The sequence below is a fragment of the Pteropus vampyrus genome, unplaced genomic scaffold, assembly GCF_000151845.1.
Source record: "Pteropus vampyrus isolate Shadow unplaced genomic scaffold, Pvam_2.0 Scaffold25, whole genome shotgun sequence".
Taxonomy (NCBI): Eukaryota; Metazoa; Chordata; class Mammalia; order Chiroptera; family Pteropodidae; genus Pteropus; species Pteropus vampyrus.
This window is the reverse complement of record NW_011888806.1, coordinates 9,716,582-9,738,942: the sequence shown is the minus strand read 5'-3', so window position 1 is coordinate 9,738,942 and position 22,361 is coordinate 9,716,582. Positions and strand designations below refer to the sequence as shown.

The 22,361-nt window shown below is 39.3% G+C and overlaps 1 protein-coding gene across 3 annotated transcripts in view; it reads left to right on the top strand.

Moving 5' to 3' along the window:
* AFF1 (AF4/FMR2 family member 1) overlaps positions 1-22,361 on the top strand; it is a 163,950-nt gene that overhangs the window by 10,116 nt on the left and 131,473 nt on the right. For all 3 annotated transcript variants that reach the window (XM_011356322.2, XM_023528440.1, XM_011356323.2), the window contains exon 2: positions 1,986-2,059. In XM_011356322.2, coding sequence (XP_011354624.1) covers positions 2,022-2,059 — 38 coding nt within the window. In that variant the 5' untranslated portion in view covers positions 1,986-2,021. The remainder of the gene's footprint in view (positions 1-1,985; positions 2,060-22,361) is intronic.

Here is a 22,361-nt window from a genome sequence, read left to right as displayed (position 1 = left end):
TCTATAGCCTTTTAATATTTATCATCTGTATACTATATTTTGTTTTTGTTTACCTTCTGTAGTTTATAAATTCAGTGATGGCAAGAGTCTCTTTCCTTCACTCTCTTATTTTCAGTACTTGCCTTAGACTAGATGCTCAGGAAATATTAGTGGCTCAGTGAGTAAATGAACAAACAAGGAGCTCAGGACCACTCTCTCAGGTTGGCATCCCTCAGCAGCCCAACCTGCCTCCTCCTGCACTGCCCTCTTTCCACCAACTGGCCCTAGGGGTGGGCACTGCTAGGCTGCAGGCAGGTGCAGCTTATCCACTGGGACCGTCATGTGAGGCACCGCCATCACAGACTCTTCAGAAGCTTTAACGACATTTGGAAGATTAATGCCAAAATGAATGCCTACTATTTTATCGATCACTTACTTTATGCCAGCCCTGCTTGTCAAGGAAAAATGAGAAGCAGCAAAAAGTGGGATAGGGAAAAATGGGTTAGAAGGGAGAGAGAAAATTATAGGATGGAGGGAGGAAAAGAAGGGAGAAGAAGGATAGAGGAGGAGAGGGGGAGAAGGAGAAACAGAAGTATCTTTGAGAGAGGGAAAGTGAGAGAGAATTGAGAGAGTGCTTATGGTGGGATTTGCGTTGGAGAATTTAGAAAACTTGCTTAAGGCCACCATATCTGGTTGGAGGAGTAACTGGCTCCAAGCATGTTGACTCTGAAGAGCTCTACTAGTGTGAATTTAAGTAGAATATTTGCAGTATCCATGTTGCATTCTTTGGGGCAGTGGGGGGTGGGGGGGATGAGTGACAAATGATAGTTACTCATATGGAAACGTAATCATCAAGTCAGCAATTTTCATTTCATGGTCGGTGAAATTAAAGACTTTATCAGGAGTCAGAGTAGAGCTGAAGGACTAATTCAGTGTTTCAACCTTAGCCAAAAGTGTAACAGTCTCTTAAACATATCAGGCTGCTAAAATTGTTATAAATTTAATATAGAGTTTCCATTTGTATCAAATGATTTGTTAAATCTGTAGTAAGATAATTTAGTAACATAGCCTTTGCCTTAAGGATGTTTGAAAAAAATAGAAACTATTTAAAGCAAGTTAGGATAACTGCAGTAAATTTACAGACACATACAAGAAAGGGAAAAGGAAACAGCTGTTGATAGTGTTAAACCAGAGAGAGAGAGAGAGAGAGAGAGAGAGAGAGAGAGACACAGAGAGACAGAGAGACAGACAGAGAGAGAGACAGAGAGAGAGACAGAGAGAGAGAGAGAGAGATTGTTTCTAGAGACACACAAGATGGTACTAAAGCTGTCTGCCCAAGTTGGATAACAACTTAAAGAAATCCAATACTATTATGAGAGAATGCTCAAGGATTGCATTGGGAATTAAGTACCTTTTATGAGTGGAAGTAAAACCTTAAGACTGGCTCTTACTGGGGCCCACTTTTTTATTTTATTAAGTGTTGAATTCTTATGTAAAGATCAACATTGATTTCCTTTCTCTTGCATACTCTTTTACCTTTTGATTCTAGTGAGGATGCTGACACAACTTGTTTTCTCGGGCAAATTAAAGCTGAGTTTTAGTTTTCTATCTTTAAATGGGATATCAATCAGTATATGGGTATCAGTATCTACCTTGCAAGTTTATTGTGATGTTTACATGAAATGTCATTTTTAAAAGGGCTTAACACAATGCTTGGCACATAGTAGACACTGGGGAAATGTTATTTCCTTTCTTCTCATGATAAACTTGTGCACTTTTTTTTTCTTGCTGAAGTGGCTTTGAGTAGCAGCCTCAAAATTAAAAGTGCACTTGGCCTTTGATATATGCTAGCCAGTTTGTTCATGCAGCTTGGAAGTTGGTGAAGAACTATTTTCTAATTCAAATGAGAACTTTGAATTCCTTTTCCAGTACAATTTCTTACAGGTTAGGCATGCCTATGCTTTTATTTATGGGCTGATATTCACAGGCTATTTATTTTTTTTCAGATGAATACATTTGTCACTTTCCACTGACTGACAGCAATGGCGTTTACTGAAAGAGTCAAGAGCAGTGGCAACAGGTATGAATTTATCCATAATTCAAAAATGATGATGTTTAATTTTATAATTTATTTCTCAAAGAATAATTTGGTCCTTTTCATTTTTGCAACTTATGAACCCAGATACGTGAAAATGTGAAAATTTTGGGTTTCTCTACATAAAGTCAAACCTGTTAGACTGGCTACATATTTTCTTTAAATTTGGTACTTTGAGTCTCAACTCACTTCTTTAACTTGTAGATATTACATGAGATCAGCATCCTAATTCAGTGTTCAAGACACTGGTCCATATTTTATCGAACTGGGAAAATGTGCGCATATTCAGCATGTGCTGAAACAAATATGATGAAATGCACCTTATCATGAGAGCTTTGAAGGAAGGTATTCTGTCATTGTTACATTTTCTGACTTTCACATCTTTCCCTCCAACTTTGCACATACAGTAAACTGCCTTCTTGCATATATTACATGACCATTGTTGGTGAGTGCATATTCACATTCCGATGCAGTTATTAAGAATAACTCATTTGATAGCCAGAAAGAATTCTTAATATCACTCATCAGTTTTATTCTATTAGATTCAAAAACATATTAAAGTATGAGACTCAAACTTACTCAGCTAATATTTATTGAGTAATAGATGATGGTGTCTCTCTATTCTAGATGTTTTCCTACTTTATCCCCCTTTCTGTTCAAGAAACTCATTCTTTATTCCAGGTGGTTCTGGTACTGTTGTTAAACATGGTACTCTCTCCTCCCCCACAGAGGAAGGCATGTGACCCAGGCTGCAACAATCCATTCTGCTAGAGCCTGGGAGGAAACTGTTGTCATCTGTCTTTAGACTTGTTCCTAATGTGGTTACACATAAGTTTTGAATTTTTATGTAGTCAAATGTCTTGTTCTTTATGCATTCTGGTTTTGATTGTGCTTAGAAAGGTCTTTCCTACTCCAAGATGGTAAAAATAGTGTCATGTGTTCTCTGCAGCGCTTGAATGGTTTCATTTTTTTTCTTGCATTTAAATCAGAATTTGTAAGCTGGTGACCTATGGGATAGATTGGCCAACAGATGGGCTTTGTTCGGACTCCTTGTGTTCTAAAAGGATATATCTGCCAACGTTTTTTACATAGCTATCTAGACTTCCATCTTCTCTTGAAAAATTTAGTGTTAAACAACATCAGGCTTGTATTACCATATAGAACACTCAGAATTGAATAGCTACTGCTCCTTTAGACAAGGCAGAGCTGTCTAATTCAGAACTTCCTAAGTAGTACGTCTTAATACTTCTCAGGGTGTGCTGATATGTTGATTCCCCTGAGCCTGCGGGTCAAACAGAACTCCAGAACTCCCACCTGATTTGCTCCTGTAGACATGTGCTTTGTCAGCTTGCCTCACAGACTTGGTGCTAAAAAAAAAAAAGTTTGGGAAAGCACAGATGTTTTCTAGTTCACTACAATTCCCACAAAGCGGGATTCACATATTTGGTTAGCTGTTTAGCCCTCTTAACTTGTGACCCATTTTAGATCTTTTTGACTTTATAGTATTTTGATCCATCTGTTATTAATTTTAGTGTAAAATATGTGTTGTGAATTCCCATACTAATAAGAAAGTGAAAAAGTTCAGGGGATGTTAGGGAGCCTTTTTTTTTTTTTTTTTTTTTTTAAGCAAAAGGCTAGCCACTTGTTTAAACATAACTTATTATATCATCTATCTTTTCCCACTGATTTGAGTGCTTTGTCTGAATTCTATCACGTTCTTCGATCTATTATTAGACTCTTGTTCCATTGATTGTATCTTTTGGCAATGTGCCATACTTGTTCATTATATTTTTATAGATTCTAATATTCAGGCCGATTCTTTGTCATTACATTCCCACATATACTCTGAAGTGATTAATCATTTTCTAGAAAAGTTATTGTTGGCATTTGATTAGGGTCCCTTTGAATTCATCAGTTAGGGAGCATTGACTTCTATAGAGTATTAAAACTGGGTCTTCCTACAAAATAATGTAAATATTGGGTTGGTGAAAATGAAAGAGGATGAAGAAATTTTAAATTTCAATTATAAGATTTTTGTGGAGGTCGATTTTTCAGAAGTTTCTAGTAGTTGACATTGTTTCTAGTATAATTTCTGATGGAAGGAGCCATTAAATTAGTTAACAGTATAATCAGTGGCAAGATTAAAAAGATATTTTGTATTCTATTATTTACATGTTTCCTATTGTTGCTATTTAAGTTAGGATGGTGGCTGCCCTTTGTAATAACATTCTAGCAGTTACCGAACTGTTTTATTATAGTAGCCAGTACAGGTGAAAAGCTAGGGGGAATCCTAAATGGAGCTCTATTTTTAATATATAGCAATAGCTCACTGGTTTGAATGCTTAATCACGATAGGAGTCCAGAACATCAAGTTTATATGGCACTGGTCCAGGACTAGCACATATTTTAAAGGAAACAGATGTGTATCGAGTATGCAATTCTAATCAAACTAAATAGAAGTCTGAGTGTGAATCCTTACTTTGTTCAGGGCTATCAGAAGTCATAAGCATGGACAGAATATGAATGTAAAGATAGTATTTTAATTCTTACAAATAATAGGCTTATTCTGTGATTTTTTTCAGATTTATCAGCATTAGACACTATTGAATCTGAGTTCACTTATATTTCTCCCCTACCTTCCTTTCCTATCGCTTGCTTTTTGTTCTTTCCAAAAATTTTATTGGGAGTATAACAAACTGAAAAGGGCAGACATTATTAGTACAGTTCGATGCATTTTCACAAAGTGAACACGCTTGTGTAACCAATCAAGCGACAACAATACCAGCTCTCCAGAAGCCCCTGCCTGTCCCCTTTCAGCTGCTACCTCCCTCAAAGGCTGCCACTATTCTGACATCTAACACCATGGATTTGTTTTGCTTGCTTTTGAATTTTATTTAAATATAATCATATGCTATTTTATGTTTTATAATCAGTTTTGATGTTTGTTATTTTGTTTTGCTATTTAAATGTTTTTAACATTTAACTATAGTAATGTATTCTATATTAATATACTATATGAGTTATACATTACATAATCAATATTCAATATTTCTTATTTTCTTTTGCCATCAACTTTCCATAGTCTGGTATGATAATAATCCTTATTCTTTCTTCCACTTATTCTTGCTCTTCTATCCTCCAACTGTTAGCTCTGCTTTTAGTTTTAAATTGTCCAGGTTGATAGCACACTTTATTTTATAATTATCTGTGCCCTTGCAAGCTTTGTCTTTAAATTGATAATAAAAGTTGAAAAACTAATCAGCATTATTTACATGATTTTGAACAGGAAGCAAAATAATGTTTAGTGTTTCATTTATCCTCTATGGGTTCAAAGTCAACCCAAATACCGCTTGAAAGAGAAGGTTCATATTGATCAGGACAAACGAACTCATCTTTTGCTAAGAAAGTTGTTCAAATTCATGCCATATTTTAAATTGCATGACTTTTGAATGGTGTTTTTATTTTTCCTGGACTTTTAATTTACTGTTCTTTTCCTTGTTGAAAAAGAACCTGCATTTTTGCCTTTTCACTAACATGTTCCCCTTTTTACCCTTCTGTCGTACCTATTGCTTGAAATCTCATTTTCTTCTTGGGATTAGGAAACTAAAATTAATTTTTACGAAGTCTGTGCTAAATTACATTCCTCTGAAATTGGGCTCAGGTAAATGAAGCCAGAGAAGAAATCTGGGATACGTCCTGGGAAATTTTTACTTGATGCTTCAGGGAAAACATGTTAAGATAAAACTAAGAATGAAAGAAATTTTATTTCAGGCTATGTCACCAGATTATGATTTTGTTGTTTCAGCCAGTAAGGATGGGACATGATTTTATTGTTTCAGCCAGTAAGGATGGTACTTCTCATAAATGTCTTAGATCTGCTAATGTGCTTTAACGTACTTGGAAAATGTGAGGGATTGTATTTTGTGAACCTTGAATCATATGATTGTAGTGTTGGAAGCTCTCCTTCCCAGGAGAGTCTGAAATAATGTGTAGCTCTCCTGATTGAGAAGAGTCCTCAATTAGTGAGGAAGCTAGAAGGTGTTAAGCTGATTAGCACTTATCATATGGACAGGTTTTTCTGTGTGTGAGTAAATCAGGGGCCTAACTTCCAAATGCTTATTGGAGAGATTAATGGCTCTCGTTTTCCTGAAACTGTGATTGGCCTTGGCATTGTAAATAATCCACACCTGGATTTGCGAACTGGGCAACAGGTTTCCTGTATTTCCCAAACAAGTCGTTTTAGGTTTGATTTACAAGTGCAATAATGTTTTGTACACAGAATTCATTGTTTCTCTTTATTTTAGAAAATGGTTCCTAAGTATTAAGTATGTCATTGTCATTTGTAGTTTAGGAGGAGTCACTCGGTTTGATAGATTTAGAAGAGTTTGATTTTAGGCTTATTATTGCAGACCTCGGGAAATCTTTTTCAGAATTAGTTACTTCCAAAGGGACAGTTACATTTTGGGAAATTCAGACTACACTGTAGAAATATTGAATAATTTCACCAGTAAAATTCATTTGACCTTTTACTGGATTTGTGATACGAGAGCTTGAGGGTAGGACTCTGGAGTTGGACAGCTCGTGTTTAGATCTCTGACAACTTTGGTTACTTGGGCAAATGGCTCAAGTTTTAGAGCCTTGTTAAAATGGGGATAAGAGAATAATGCATGTAAAGTGCTTATTATCCTTGACTGGTACATCATAAATCCTCAATAAATTATAAAAGTCCACCACTCTGGTGATGATGGTAGAATGGTGGGTTTCAGAGGAGTCAGTAGCTTCCTGAATACTACTTTGAGGGGAAAGGCTTTCTTGAGAGGCAGCTCAGGATGCAAAAGATTCCTTTGTGAGCTACTCTAGGAGTAGCTTCCATAGGAAGGAGAACATAGAGGAAACAGACCTTTGAAAGCAAAACACAGAGTACATTCATTTGAGAGCATGTGGGTACATTTACAAGTTTTACTGTATTCTACTTTATATTTAATATTGGCTTTGGGGTTGTCCTAATCACACATAAAGCATAAGACTATTCTAAAAGTAGCATAGACTTAAACACACACACACACACACACACACACACACACTTTATTGAGGTATAATTTACATGCCATTTTAAGTATGTAATTTAATGATTGTTAGTAAATTTACTGAGTTGTGTAACTATCTCTACAATCTAATATCAGAATTGCACCCCAAATAGATAGATGCAACTGCCTATTTCCCACCCCCAACTCCAGTCAATACTAATCTAACTTAATACTTTTGCCTCTTCTGGACAGTTCATATAAATGCAGTCATGTAATCTGTGGTTTTTGTAACTGACTTCTTTCACTCAACATAAGATTTTTAAGATTTGCCCATGTCATAACATATATCAATATTTCATTCCTATTTCTTGCCAAATAATATTCTATTGTGTGGCTATTTCAATGTTTTGTTTACTGTTCACCAGTTGATAGATATTTGAGTTGTATCCACTTTTTGGCCGTTACGAATAATGTGTTTTCATTTGTTCACATGTTTTCATTTCTTTTAGGTAGATATTTCTGGTAAGGCAGATTTATGTTTAGAGTAATCTTTAGATTATTCAAAGTTCACAAGTCAATGTGCCCGTGGGTCAGTTGCAGATTCATTTGTGCATGGTTTTTCTCTTTGCTCTCAGCCCTGAACTCTCTACCAATGCTGAGAGTTGGAAGAGAACGAATTAATATTTATTCTGTGCCTTCAATAAAATGGATCCTAATCCAGGCCATCGGCATTATGTCATTTTAGGTGACACTTTGGTGCATGGTGATAGTTCAGAACAGTAAGCTGAATCGTTTAAGATATCATCTTTGTAGGGGTACTAATTTTATACCATTTTGATTTGGGGAAGAACCTTTTTCTTTTTGGAGGGTTTCAATTATAACAGTCTTTCTTCTAAAACTATAGCAAGCCTCCCTTGGAGTCTGTGGGACAGGGTTAAGAAAAAGAGAATTTCAGTTCCAGTTTCCCCTGTCTTTCAGAAGCTTGGAGGGTGTTACTTCAGAATCTGAGTTTTGTTTTCTGTACTTCGTGATAACCCCGTAAGTGGTCAGATTACATGGCAGCCTCACAGTACTGGAGGAAGCAAAGGCCTGGAGAAGTTAATAGCTGAATGTGTCACTCAGACTGTAGGAAATCCTGGGGCAACTAGTTTGCTTTGGTTGGGAAAATTTTTAATTATTACACTAAACATTTAACATGAAAGGCTTGTGCAATTTCCTTTCTGCTTTTGACCAACAAATTCTGATGCCTTCTTCATAACCTGCAATTCAGGGTATCACCATTTTTATTGCTTTAAATTGGTTTTAAAATGGTAGATGTTGGATTGTATATGTTTACATAAATGTTAGGTATTACATAAATGTTAATAGGTATAGTTACGTGAACAGACCTTACTGAAGCTATTGAAAGCATGAGGTGGTCCAAGACTTCTTGTTAAAAAGAGAGAATCTTAAGGGAGGGAGGGAGGGAGAGAGAGAGAGAGAGAGAGAGAGAAAAGAAAGAAAAAAGAAAGAAAGAAAAAGAAATCTTGTGCATTGTAGCAGCAACACAGAATTAATTAATATTGGTCATGATTGGCCATGGTAACCTAATTTAGTATAGACTTAATCATAGTTCTTGCCTACTCTCTCCTTTTGTCTTCTTCACTTTAAAATAAATTTTTTGTCACAGAAATAGTCAGACTTTAGTAGAAGCAGAGAGAATATTTCATTAACTTTCAAATGCCATTCTCCAGATTTAACATTTCTCAATATTTTGCCATACTTTCTAAAATCTATTCTTTTTCTCCTTTTTCTTTGCTGAAATGGTTTAAAGCAACCCAGGCATCTAATTTTTCACTTCTTCATGCTTTATGTGCATCTATAAAAAATATATATGGATATTTCCCTACATAATTGCACACTGATCTCATACCTAATAAAATTAATATTTTGGATTCTTCTAATAACTTGCTCACATCCAAACTGTCCAGATTGTTTTAAAATGTGTATTAAAGTTGTTTATATCCTGATTCAGGTGAACCAAAGAACATACATTGCATTAGGTTTTGTCTCTTGAGTCTTAATCTAGAGTATTTACCCTAATTTTTTTTGGGGGGGGGGAGTGAGGGTTGTTGACAGGTTGAGGAAGCTAATTTGAATGTATGTCCTACTTTGTGGACTTGTCTTTTTGCTTCCCCTTAAGGTGTTACCTTGTTCTTATATACCAGTGGTTCTCAGCCAAAAATAATTTTACCCTGCAGAAGTGGGAAGACATTGAGAATGTCTGGAGAGATTTTTAGTTGTCATAGTTCAGTAGGTGGGGGTCAGTGATGCTGCTAAACATCCTACAATGCACAGGATGGCCCCTACCACAAAGAATTTTCTGGCTTCACATGTCAGTAGTACTGAGGTTGAGAATCCCTGTGGTTCTCTCCCAGGTATTTCCTGTAGAATATAAGTCAGCTCTAAAGTTGGATTAGATTGAAGATAAGTCTATTTGCTAAAAATAGTTTAAGTCCAAGAGTGCCAGTGTTGTTTTGTGTTTTGATCTGAGTGCTGATTGCAAGAGTTTGTCCCTTTGTGAAAAGGCATGTGAGAGCTGGGCACTTTTAAAAATGTATGTTATAGTCTAATTTTTAAAATTTTCTTGAAAAAAAAAAATTTGTACTACTTGTGCTATGTACTTTCCTCTTTTTTGACTACCACCTCAGGTTCTTAGGTAGTCAAGAAATCTTTAAATTGCTCCTTTTAAACTTCCTTAATATTTAATTCCCTTTAATGTAAAATGAGGGAATGTGGGCCCTTTGTGACCTAATTATTGGGAAAGTTGAGTGTCTGTTGTGGCCAACTCCAGATGGTGGTATAGTCCTTGCTCTGGAGAGTTGCCCTAAGGGACAGACACCTAAACAAATATGTAATGTTTGGCCACTTGTGCTTTCTGTGAAAGCTTAACGGAGAGAAGAAGAAAGTCCTTCTGGATGGGATAGCTTCAAGTGAAAAGGTCACTTTTCACAAGCAGTGGGATTTGGGAAAGAGGCATTTTGGAGAGAAAGAACCAGCGAAGGTTGGGAATGCATTCAGTGTGCGCTGGGAACCTTTGCTGAAAAGTTGTTTTAAAGCCAGCTTCTCTTCCCCCATCTCCGATAAATCATTGGAAGGAAAGGCAATGAATTTTTTCTGACAGTTGGTTCTTACTGGGGGCCAGGGCTTCGTTTGCAAATGAAAGGATTCCTGTTGAAGCAGTTGAAATCACAATGCACCCTGACTCTTTTCACATCAAAGTGTAAAAGAATCTCCAGGGGTGATAAATGGGGGCCGCAGGACTCATTACTTGTAAACAAAGCTGAGGGATGACCTCTAAATTTTTTTTAATTAAAAGAAAACAGGGTTTCCTAGTGGTGAGCGTGGGGCTGCTCTTCGTTTGAATTTTGACAGTTCACACTGGAGATCTTTGTCAAGGTTATGGAGAGGCGGCCACTGTTACTCCGGGTTTGTCCACACTCAAACACCACACCGGATAAACGCTCTCCGCCTGGGGAGGCCCCGTAGGTATCCTTTAGGATTGAGAACTGAAGTGCACTGGGTTCAGCTGCATTTTTGTTGCAATAAGTGGGAATGGGGCAGAATTTCTGAGCCCTGTCCCTTTGGGAAGACTGAGGGCTTAGACCCCTCTGCTCCTTTTCTCACCCAATATCAAGAGAAAAGCTCCTTATTCCTGTGCAGTGCAGAAAGAGGTCAAGTTTTAAAGAAAATTCTTAAAACTCTGTGAACAGGTCCAAAGGCTATTTTCAAGTTATAAAGTTTAAAGTTAGTATCCCTTTTAATTGTATAGTACAGGGCTTTGCATAATGTCAAAACCTTAAACCAAAATTATAGTATTTGAACACTTTATGTTCACTGTATATGTTGAAAGCAACACTTTTACCACGTTTGAACAGTTTATGTTTATGTTGAGAGCAACACTAATAATCAGATTTTGTGGAACCAAAACTTGGAAACTGCCCTCTAAAGTCAACCCTGCAATTGAAGTTTCCCCTTCAGTCAACTCCCTTCCTTGTGTACCTGGCTCCCCATCAAGCTTATCTTGCTGTTTTTTTCACTTGGCTCCTTGCCATCAGTCTAAGCTCTAACCAGATTTTAAACAACTGGAGGTCAGAGACTGCCCTTTGTAACCCAAGTGAAACTAGTAAGGCACTGGGCGCCCAAGAATTCCAATGTGTTTACTGACTTTCCAAATGTTTGGTAATCACCTTCTGAGTCTATCTTCCAAACAAGTTGTGAGACCTGAGAAAGGAGCAGAGGTCACAGCTGGAAGAGAGAGGGTTCCCTGGATGATGGGTAGAAAGATGCTATCCTTCAGCTGAAGTGTTTTCAGCTGTAGATAGGAGACTATTCAAGGCCTTCCATTCCCCTTGGCTGCTGGAATGGTGAGAATGTGGGAGACATTACTACTTAACATGGCTTGTGAGTCGAGACACCAACAGCCCCTAATATTTAGTGAGCACGGTGGCTAGATTTGTGCCAATAAGTATTTGATAGGCGTGATTTTATTTCCACCTCACAGTTCCCTATGAGGCAAATGAAAAAAGAAAAGTTAACTGACTCATCAGTGTCAGATATTCACGCTTCCTTTCTTCTGTCACCAGACCTCAAGTCCTTAACTCCATTGTCTTTGCAGAGGGCTGTGGCAGGGAAGTACTTTCTGAGCTCTGGTTTGAAGCTCTGAGGCTGGGCCAGAGATCCTCTGAATTGACTGTTCTTTTCTGACATAGTAAAAGATAAAGCTTGTCCTGGGAGATTGTTTCAGCATGGCCTATGTAGTCAGAGAAACAGGCGTCTCTTCTGGTGAAGGAACAAAGCTGATATCTTTACACTGGATTGGAGAAGGTGGGGTGGGGACAAGAAAGGATGGAAGAGGGATGGGATGATTAATGAGTTGATGGCAGGAAAAAGATGAATTAAATTTAAAAATCGAGGGGTGGCGGTGGTGCCCATCCTAAGATAAGTTAGAATCTCCTCGGTTTGCCTTCACCAGAGCATTTTCAGCCTTGTGGTGAGATGATGTGTGCTTTCTCAGAGAGCACGTTGCTGTCTGTAGAGCTTTGCACAGATGTCAGGTGGTGGTCTTGTTAGTAAATCAAGCTGTTAACGGTTGGAAGTTGCAGCAGTTCTCATTTCAGATTATTTTTCAACATCCAGCTAGACCAACTTTCATTCAGTGAGAATTTGATGACTGAAATATGAAATCGTCCTTAATTTAAGAATAGAGGTGTTGATTTTCAAATAGGACAGAGAGCAGAGAATATATTGAACTTGTCTTAAAAAAAGTATGTTTAAAAATATGTGTTACTCAGCTTGTGGACAGAGTTGAGTGAAAAGGCAACATATGGAGCAAGATGGGAGGATTTGGGGATAGTTCTTAATGTCATCGTTACTTTTCCATCTGTCATCATGTCCTCAACCAGCAGTAGTGACTCAGGTGAGTAGAACAGCTGTTACAGGCCCAGTGAGACTGCAGTTAAATTTTCACTTGGAGAGGCAGCCCACATCCAAGAGAAAGGGAGTCAGCTTTGAAATCGGTTAAACCTGGGCTTGAATTCTGGCCCCACTAGATTGTGTAATGCTGGGCAATTTTCTTAATCTCTCCAAACTCTACTTCCTTCATCCGAAAATAATGAGAATTACATGAGATAACATATTTTTTTAAAAACCCAGCTGAGTACCAGCATTGAGTTGGAATTTAATAAATATTTTCTTCCCTTTCCGTTGACCTTTGATACTTTTAGTGTTCAGAGCCTGGAGAATTTGAACTCTGTGGTGTTCCTAGAGCTTCTAGGAAGTTTAAAAGTCTGGGCCCCGTTGGGCAGTCTAAGGACAGTAGCCCTGTGTGCTCTGAGGCCTGGGCCATGGTGGGGGTCTGGCCATGTGCGAACCGCTTAATAAAATGTTCCTGCTGACTGTGGGCTCAGGTGATTATGAGACTGATTTTTATTTGTTACTATGGAAATTATATTATTAAGAATTTGGATGGGTGACACTGTATATTCATTTCTCAACAAAATCCTTATTTCCTATTTCCTGTTTTATTACATTAAGATATAGATAAATGTGCCTAACTATGTGTAGAGAAAGGAGATATTTAATTCTTTTTACCTTTTTAAGTACATAAGCAGTCATATTTTTCCTTCAGGTTCATTTGATTTTAAATGGAAGGTCTTCTCTGTTCTCATGATAATCCAAAATTTACTCATTCATTCAGCAAAGACTTGTAGAGAGCCTTGATGTCACAAGTGTCTAGGAGGAACTGGGGTAGGAGTAGATTAGTCTGGTAGGAACTCGTACTAGAACTTGAATTCTAGTTGGTAGACTGAAGTGCTGATTTCAGCTCTTGGGTATTGCCTCTCTACTATATAAAGAGATTACAATCAAGTGTGTTTCATCTAGTGCTTTAAACTGTTTTCAAAGAGTTATTCACAGTCCGCTGTTCATTTTAACCTCATAGGGATCTTATAAACAGGTAGGCTTAAAGAAAAATGGTTTGCCCAAGATCCCAGAGTTAATAATAAAACTGTCCTCTCAACCTGGAATGAGTTTTCTTTCACTTCCCCAGCACCCCTCTCCTGCCCCACCAACACACTCTCCCCCGCCCCCCACCAGTGTATTAAAATCTTACTCATCCTTTAAGGTTCCACTGAAATAACATCTTTTTTAAAACTCTAATCATCTAAGAAATTCATTTGTCTTTTGTACACTCCCATCTTTGCTTCTACCTCTTTGCCAAATTTCAACTAATGCCTCTCTTTTCTAAATTCACCCTTCAGTACCTGCTCTGCTATAATAAATGGACTCTCAAGCATTTCTCCTTTGCAGCGAGCAGGGTGTTAAACTTGGTCAGTAGAGGGCACTAGAGGGACATTGATGGAGTTAGGAAGCTTCTCTTCCTGGTTGCGGTGGTCGCTTTTTCCTGTTCCTGCTGTAGTCTGTCAATGCAGGCATGCACTGTGTGTGTGTGTGTGTGTGTGTGTGTGTGGACATCCAGTGGTGGCACCTCAGAGCATGCGGTCTCTTGGCAACTTTGCAGCCCTTGCTTGGGTCCAGTGACCACCTTGCCTTGGTTCTGTCAGTGCAGACACTGTCACACTCCAGGCCTCATGCCAACAAAGTGCCTCGCTCCCTCTGTGCACCTGCCATCAGCCTTGGCCTGCCTGTACCCCAGAGAGTTGTTCCCTGCTGCCATGGACCAGGTCTACTGAATTTCTTTGCCACTCAGTGGATTGTAAGCATACCCTCACCATTGACATCTCAACTCCAGCTTTGGGGTAAAACTCCTCTTCAAAGTTTACCCTTTCTTGAATAACCTCTCTCAGCTCAGGGTGCCCTTTAGAGTTCTCTGTATGTCTTTATAGTTAGTCACCTATTATGATTTAATACTTTTTATTTTAAACTGTTCACATTGTTTGTGGTTTCTCTCTCCTGATTAGACCCAGACTAACATGACCTCTAAGTGCTTATTTTCCTGAGTTTCAGTGTTACTTCACACATCTGTGTAAATTGTAACTTCTTTTACACCAGAGGCCTGTTTAATTCTTCAGCATCATCTCTTGCTTTTCAAATACCCAGCGATTACTAAATGATTGCGTTTGCTGCTGTTATAGTTGTTACGGTCACACAGAGATAGAAGATGGATGATGGATGGGTATTTATTTGGCTTTCTTGGAAAAACAACCCAAAGTTCTTGTTATTATTCTATTATTAATGGGTTACTTTAGTGTTTCTCTGAAATCCTGTAACTCTTGAGACAATTACTATTGACCCAACTGTTAAAAACTACGTTCTAGGGCCTGTATATAAAGTCTTCAGAATTGTGTCAGCAGTGATTTACTGCTACCTATTTGTCTTCATTGACCTTTTAAAAACAAATTGCTTTTACTTACAGCAAGCCTTTTAGCCAATGGTGCTTAAAAATCACCTGTGTTTCACTTTTCAGACTAATTTGTCAATGTCATCTCACAGTGGCTTTTCTTGTCTGTTTTAGCCAGGATGTTAGGCTCGGATTAATGTTCAGGTCCTACACACATTCTTGCTAAGACTTCTCTTACCAACCCAGGAGCAAAAGAGGAGGTGTGAAGAGTATAGCCCGCAGGGAAGTTTTTTTTTTTCTTCATTTGGCATTCTAAGCCTATATATCTAGGAAAGTATAGCCAGAAAGGCAGGAATATTGCCTGTCTCTTGAAGATAAGTGTTCTATTATGGGTCAAAAGAATATTGATAGTTGGTATCATTATGAGGCTAATGGACATTTTTGAATCCTTAATAGTTATTTGGTCCAGCAAGTCTGCTGGTTGACCCTTTAAGATATGCTGATTTCAACTCATGATATTTGCATATGCCTTCTCTTCCCCAAGCCTGTCCTCCATCAGTGTTTATCTGTCATTGCCCTGTTCTTTGCAACCTTCCCTCACTTCACCCACTCAGATGACCCTTTCACACTAAAGCAAGATTGCTCTCGTTTATGAAGATAGGCTACATTAAAACCCCAATTTGAAAAACTTGTATGAAGAAAATTTTGTTGTTCTTTCTTTTCAAAAAGACTCACACTTGGCATCTTTAGAATCAGGGAGTGGGTATGGTTTTTTGAAATATCATTCCAGGTGGGCGCGCTATGTCCTCCCCCCTTTCCCGAGGTGAAAATTTCTGTAATAAGATAATCACTTGATAACCCAAGAAATATGTTCAGTTTCTCTGGAATATCTATAACCTGAATAGAGGTGCTCAGTGTATTATTTCATAATTTTTATACTTCAACAAATACTCAGCACCTACTGTGTGCAGAGCACTGCACAGTAAATTGGACACACGATGTGGACATTCCTTTCCTCCTCCCTGATACCTTCTCTGGGACACCCATCTTCTCTCATAAGCTCTTTAACCTCCCACTTCATGTGCACCTTTCTCCTTTCCTGCTTGATAAAAGTTGTCATTCCTCAAACTTTATCCCTGGCTTACTTTCTCTCTATACACAAATTTTCCCTGTACGGTTTCTCATCGCGGCTTCACCACCCCCAGGTGGGGACTCCCACATCTGGATTTCTAAGCCAGAACTGCTTCCCAGGGTGCCATCATTTCCCTCTGCATGTTCCTCTACCCCTCTAAATGTAAGTCATTATCTCTCTATCCTAACATCATTGTTCTTCAACAGGCGGACTCTCATTAGGCTAAGAGGTTTCTCTATGTTACATTTGCTCCTCTACTTTAAAAACTTCCAGGGCTCCTCATCATCTATACTTTCCAGGGCTCCTCATCATCTACAGTTTAGAGCTGGATCCTCTTAATGTAGTATTGAAGCCCTCCATCCCCTGGACTTCAGTCTTTTCTTCAAGTCTCTTCTCCCAATTCCTGTCCTTCCACCAACCCTGGTGCCTAGCTGTACAGAAGTTCTCACAATTCCACATACAGGGTTTTGTCTTTCAAATACTGTGCCACGGCATATGCTGTGCCTTCCTCCCATGTCTACTTCATGCATGCATTCATTCACTCATCGGTATGTGTTATCAAAGAAGTATAGAGCTTTACAGGAACATACAGGAAGGGCACCTAAATGCAGATTTGGTGAATAATCATGGAAGACTTCTTGGAGGAAGAGGTGGCTAGGAAGAAAATTAATTTATCCTTAAGAGTAAATCAATTTAAAAAGTTAGGTTGTGGATTGGGGAGAAGAAAAATGTATTCCAGGCAAAAGGAAACATACCTGTGAAGATTTGGGCTAAAAAAAAAAATAGGGTCCCTTTGAGGAACTGAATGAACTTCAATATCTCTGGATCACAGAGAACCAGGCCAGGAAATAATCTGGTGGGCTATGCTAAGAAATTTGACTTTATGTTTAAGGGATGGAGAAGCCATCAAAGAATTTTAAGTAGGTTAATGGTTGACATGATTTTAGAAGGTCACTCGTTAAATGGAGAAATGGAAGTAGAAACCAGTTGGGGGACTATTAAGTGATCCATGGGAAAACTGGAAAGAACCAAATGGATTCTGGAGAATTTTGGAGAAATAGTAAAAATTTGTAGGTAGGTTGGATGCAATGGATGTGTAAAAGAGAAGGGTCAAGAGCAATTCCTAACCATTTGGCTTTGTGACTGAGAGTTGTCAAGATGGGGAAGACTAAAGGTGGTACACGTTCTTTTGGAGAGTTTAGGTTTGTGATATCTATGAAAATCCTTGCAAGTGGAGATGTCATGTGGGCCATTGATCATCCAAAACAGAGCTCAGTGGGTCTGGGCTTAAGATACACATTTATTCAGTAAGAATTGAAGTACAATTGTACATGGCATTTCCCTGGAAGAGTGAAAGAGTGAGAATGCTAGGAAGAGGAAACTAAGCAGAAAGAAGGCTTAAGGTGATTGAGAAGAAACCATCAGGAAGTGGGAGGAAATCCTAGAGAGTGCTATCTTGGGAGCCAAGAGAGCATAGAAGTAGTTCACAGTTTCATGTGCTGTTCAGCTACTGGTTTAGTCACCTTTTCTGTGCAACTTCCGCTCTCACCCTCAGGTAGTAATGGTCCCCTACTTCTCAAAGATGCAATCTTTTATTATGACACTTATTTTCTTAAATTGCTTTTGTAATCGTCTTCCTCACAAGATTCTGTCATCGGACAGCTGATTAAGACCTTTGTGTCTGCAAGGTCTGGCATTATACCTGGACTTCAGATATTCAGTAAATTAACAAATTAATTAAATAATTTAAAGATGAATGATAATTGGCCTCTATCAAGAAATGGTTATGTTGCACTCCGGCCTCGGCATCACACATAGCTGAGTCTACAGAGACCCTGTGGGCTGGCACCCCATGGCAGAGTGAGCGGAAGCTGCAGCCTGGAACTGGACGAATCATAAAGAGATATATGATGCATAATATGCAATGAAAATAGTAAACATAGTAAACATAGTCTACAGTAACATCCTAAGAATGAATTTAGGACCCTAGGCACGTCTGTGGCACACCAAGCTTGGTGGCACACCTCGGGGCAGCTGCCTGCAGTCTCAGTGCTCATGAGGATCACCTGAGGAGCTCCTGAAGATGCCGTGTGTGTGCGCGCGTGTGTGTGCGCATGCATGTGTACACGGGATTCAGGAATGGCGGTCTCCACAAGCTCCCCAAGGCTGCGTGCCTCTCCGGGATTAGTAGAGCCTTGCTGACTGACGGCTTGAACACAGCCTGCTTCTGAAGCATTTTTCGTCATTCAACAAACAACTTCCCTAAACCACAGATTTGTGGTTTGTGTGAAACCCTATTTATTGTTTTGTTATCCAAAGACAAATAACTCATATACAGCTCCCTCTAGAAAAAAAAAAGAAAAGAAAAGAAAAAGAAATGGTTATGACTTCTTAGTGATTTGCCTGATTTTTATCTCTCTGGACTTAGGATTTGTTTTTTAATGTGTCAGCATTCCTTCAGAGTTCCTTGTAGAATTTTCTGTACTCAAGTGGCAGAAATGTGACATTTTGACTGTGCCTGGTTCTTGTGATGGGCAAAGACCCCAGGCACAACACTTTTGTGACCTTACAAAGGGGACTTACACTAGGAGAGTATGGGAAATGGCAACTCTTGTAAAAATAAGCTGGTCTGTGGGTGGTAGTAAGCTGAGGGAAAAGATTTACGAGCAACATCCTGTTCTGGGATCACTGCTGGGGGGAGAAGAGGGGGAGAAACTACTATATAAATCACTAGGGCAGCTCAGGAAATAAAGCCTGCCATAGGAGGGCCCCCAGGGTACCCTTTGTGGATATCTTTTGCCTAACACATGGGTAAAGGAGACTCCATAGGTGGTACTGTTAAGCCTGTGTGGAGGTTAGTGCTGGGTTGAGGTACTCCACGTTTCAGAAGGGGGAAACAAAGAGCAGAAGAAGGCAGAGAGATGGCACAGTGGGCCCCAGAATCATCTATAATTTTATAAATCCTTGCTGAATTGTGAAGAAAAAAAGTGAGGGAGCCATTAGGTGGGGAGCAGAAGGTTGTATTCATTGGTCTCAGGTCTCATATTGTACCCCTCTGCATGGAGGGCTTCCCTGTTTCTGCATGAATCTGCACTGGTTTCTGCGCTAGTTCAGGGGTCCCCAGCCCCTGGGCCGTGGCCCAGTACCGGTCCATGGCCTGTTAGGAACTGGACCGCGCAGCAAGAAGTGAGCTGCAGGCCAGCAAGAGAATCTTCATCTGCATTTGTAGCCGCTCCCCAGCGCTAGCGTCACCACCTCAGCTCCACCTCAGATCATCAGGCATTAGGTTCTCATCAGAGTACCACCAGTCCCTGGTAGCAAAAAGGTTGGGGACCGCTGCTCTAGTTCAAGATGCGTAAGTGAAACCCCGATCTCTTTGCCAGAGGGTGAATTATTGGGCAGGAGAATTGTGTTGTTTTGTTTTGTTTTGTTTTAGGTATTTCCAAATGAAAGACACTTTAATCAGTCCATCAATAGGAGATTAGATTCTACATTAGGACATACCTATAAAATGTAAAATTAAATAGCTGTTAAAAAGCATGAGATAATTCTATATGTATCTACATGGCATAATATTGTGTACAAATCACAGAATGGAATCAGGTATGATCCTATTTTCATGGGTAGGAATATACAGATATAGCTGTCTAAACAAATATGCATAAATGGGTCAGAGAGACATCTACCAACCTTTGCAAAATTAATTTTCTTCAGAATAGAATTACTTAGAATGCTTAGGAGAATTTTATTTTTAAAATTTATATGAAGGGTAATAATTTTTACATGTTGTGTGTACATTAATTTCACAGTTAAATTCAAGATATTAAAATGAAAACATGTTCTAGAATATTTGAAAAACTGCAAGAATGATCCTTCACTCTGCTACTTTCTTAGGAAAATTTAAACGTTGCTCATTCACTTTAATCGCTAAACAATGCATTCCAGGTATTGTTCTATACAGTGAAGATATGAAACCAACAAGATCCTGCTTTCTTGGAGCTTGTGTTCAGTATAAGGGGTAGACAGAGTAAATAGATAACATAGCAGGGTTATAAAGAAGGGTTGGTGGGGGTAAACAGTGTCAAGTATATAAGGGAAAGTTATGCTATTTGATATCTAGTCATCGGGAAAGGCCTCTCTGATAAGGTGATATTTGAGCAGAGACCTGGAGGAGTATGAGCCAGACAGATGGCTGGAGGTGGGAGTTGGGGGAATTTTTCAGGCAGAGGAAGCCTTTGCAGAGGCCCTGAGACAGTACATGCTCTGTGCATTAGAGAAACAGCAAGGCAGTCAGTGAGGCTAGAGCAGGATGAGGGGGAGAGCAGCTGGGATGAGGTCCAAGAGAGCAAGAGGCTAGATTACGGAGGGCCTTGTTGGCCATCGGAAAGTCATTGGAGTGAGGTGAAAAGCCATTAGAGGCTTTCGATGAGAGGAGTGGCACTCTCTGAATGTCCTTTTAACAGGGTTGCTCAAGAAGCTTTGTGGAGTTTACACTGTGGTAGGCATAAGCAAAAGCAGTTTAGAGGAGACATCCCTGCAGTGGGTGAGGATTATCCTTCCCTCTCATATCAGAAATAGAGAAGTCAGAGGTTTGGTACATGAACATAACACATTACAGAGTAGGGACCAGGTCTTCAGTGTTTCTAGTTACTACTTCAGTGCTTGCTCTGTTATACAGATAAGGGTATCTAATCTGAAATTTTCAATTTTCTAGCATGCCATTATAGCACGTTACTTTTAGTAGTTAGATCTCTGGTGAACATGGCCCATGATGCTGTATAGAATGTCTAGGGGTTCTAGCCTCCGTCCTCTTCCGTGCAGTGACACTTCAGATCTATGGCATTTTCTAAAATTCTAGGTCAAAATGTGAGTTAGTGTCACTTTTTCCATGACAAGGTTGGAATGCACTGACACATTCAGTTCTTGTGTTGCGAGTAGGTATTAAGCAGTAGTTTAGCTTACCTTGGAACCACCTGTACCTTGAGTGTGCACTCATGTTAAGGATACACTTATCTATCATAAGAATGGTAAATTAAAGAGTTCATTTTAGCAGAAGCTTATCAAGTGTCAGCTGTGTGAAAAGCACTATGCTTGACATTCTTTGAGGGCTATAATATAAATAGCAATATATGCTATGCCTATAAAGAGTTTATAGTCTGTTGAGTACAACAAGCAAAAGCACTAATGTTGTTACAGAGTTGCGAGATGATGTGGGAGTACAAAGGAGGTAGAGAAGAATTATGAGTGGGAGTATGGGAAAGGCTTCATGAATGAGGTAGCACTTGAAATGGATATCGAAATTTGGAGAGGAGCTAAAAAGGCATTTCATGCTTCAGGGACAGCCAGAGGAGTGATGTGGAAGGAAATGGGTTTAGGGAATGGTCTTTTATAGCCAGATTAAGGTATTTTCAAGAGGAGAAAAAGAGGGAGGCAGTGGGTACAGTGGGGCCATTCCATCTAAACCTGAACTGTTAGATGGAATCTAACAGTTCTATCCTGAACTTCAGCATAACACCACTGGCCACATGTAGCTGTTGGGATCATGAGATGTGGCTGTTCTGGATCGAGATGTGCTATAAGAGTACAACGCACACAGACTTCAAAAACTTGGTCTGGAGAAAAATGTAAGGTATCTCATCATTAACTTTATATTGATTACAAGTGGAATGATGAAGATTTTTTTTGGATATATTGGTTTTAAATAAAACATTGTTAAAATTTATTGCACTGTTTTCTTTTTAATGTGTCTACTGGTAAATTCAAAATTACATTTGTAGCCGCTATTATATTGGTCATAGCTGATCTAGGCTAAGGCTGGTAGCCCTAGAAGAGAGAGTGAAAAAGCAGGGTAAATGGAAAGAAGGGAAGGCACAGAAGAAAAGTGGGAAAGGAGAGTCTCCAGGATTTATACCAGTTGGTGGGGGAGGAGTCAGAGACACCCCTGAGGCTTCTGGCTTTGGTGTCACAGTGCCCTGCTGCACGGGAGGTGGAGGCATTGGAGGGCAGGGACAATGATGATTTCATTTTGGGCCTGTTAATCCAAGCTGTACTGTAAGGAGATTAATTTGGCAGCAAAATGTGGAGCTGGCAGAGGCTGGAGGTGGGGAGACCAGTTAGGTCGGGTCTCAGGCCCATCACACCTGGTTGCTGCAGCCTCTTGGAGGGGGCAGGGTGAGAGCAGAATGCACTATACCAACAGTCTCCAACCGTTTTGGCACCAGGGACTGGTGCTGCTCTGAGAATCTAATGCCTGATGATCTGAGGTGTAGTTGAGGCGGTGAGGCTAGC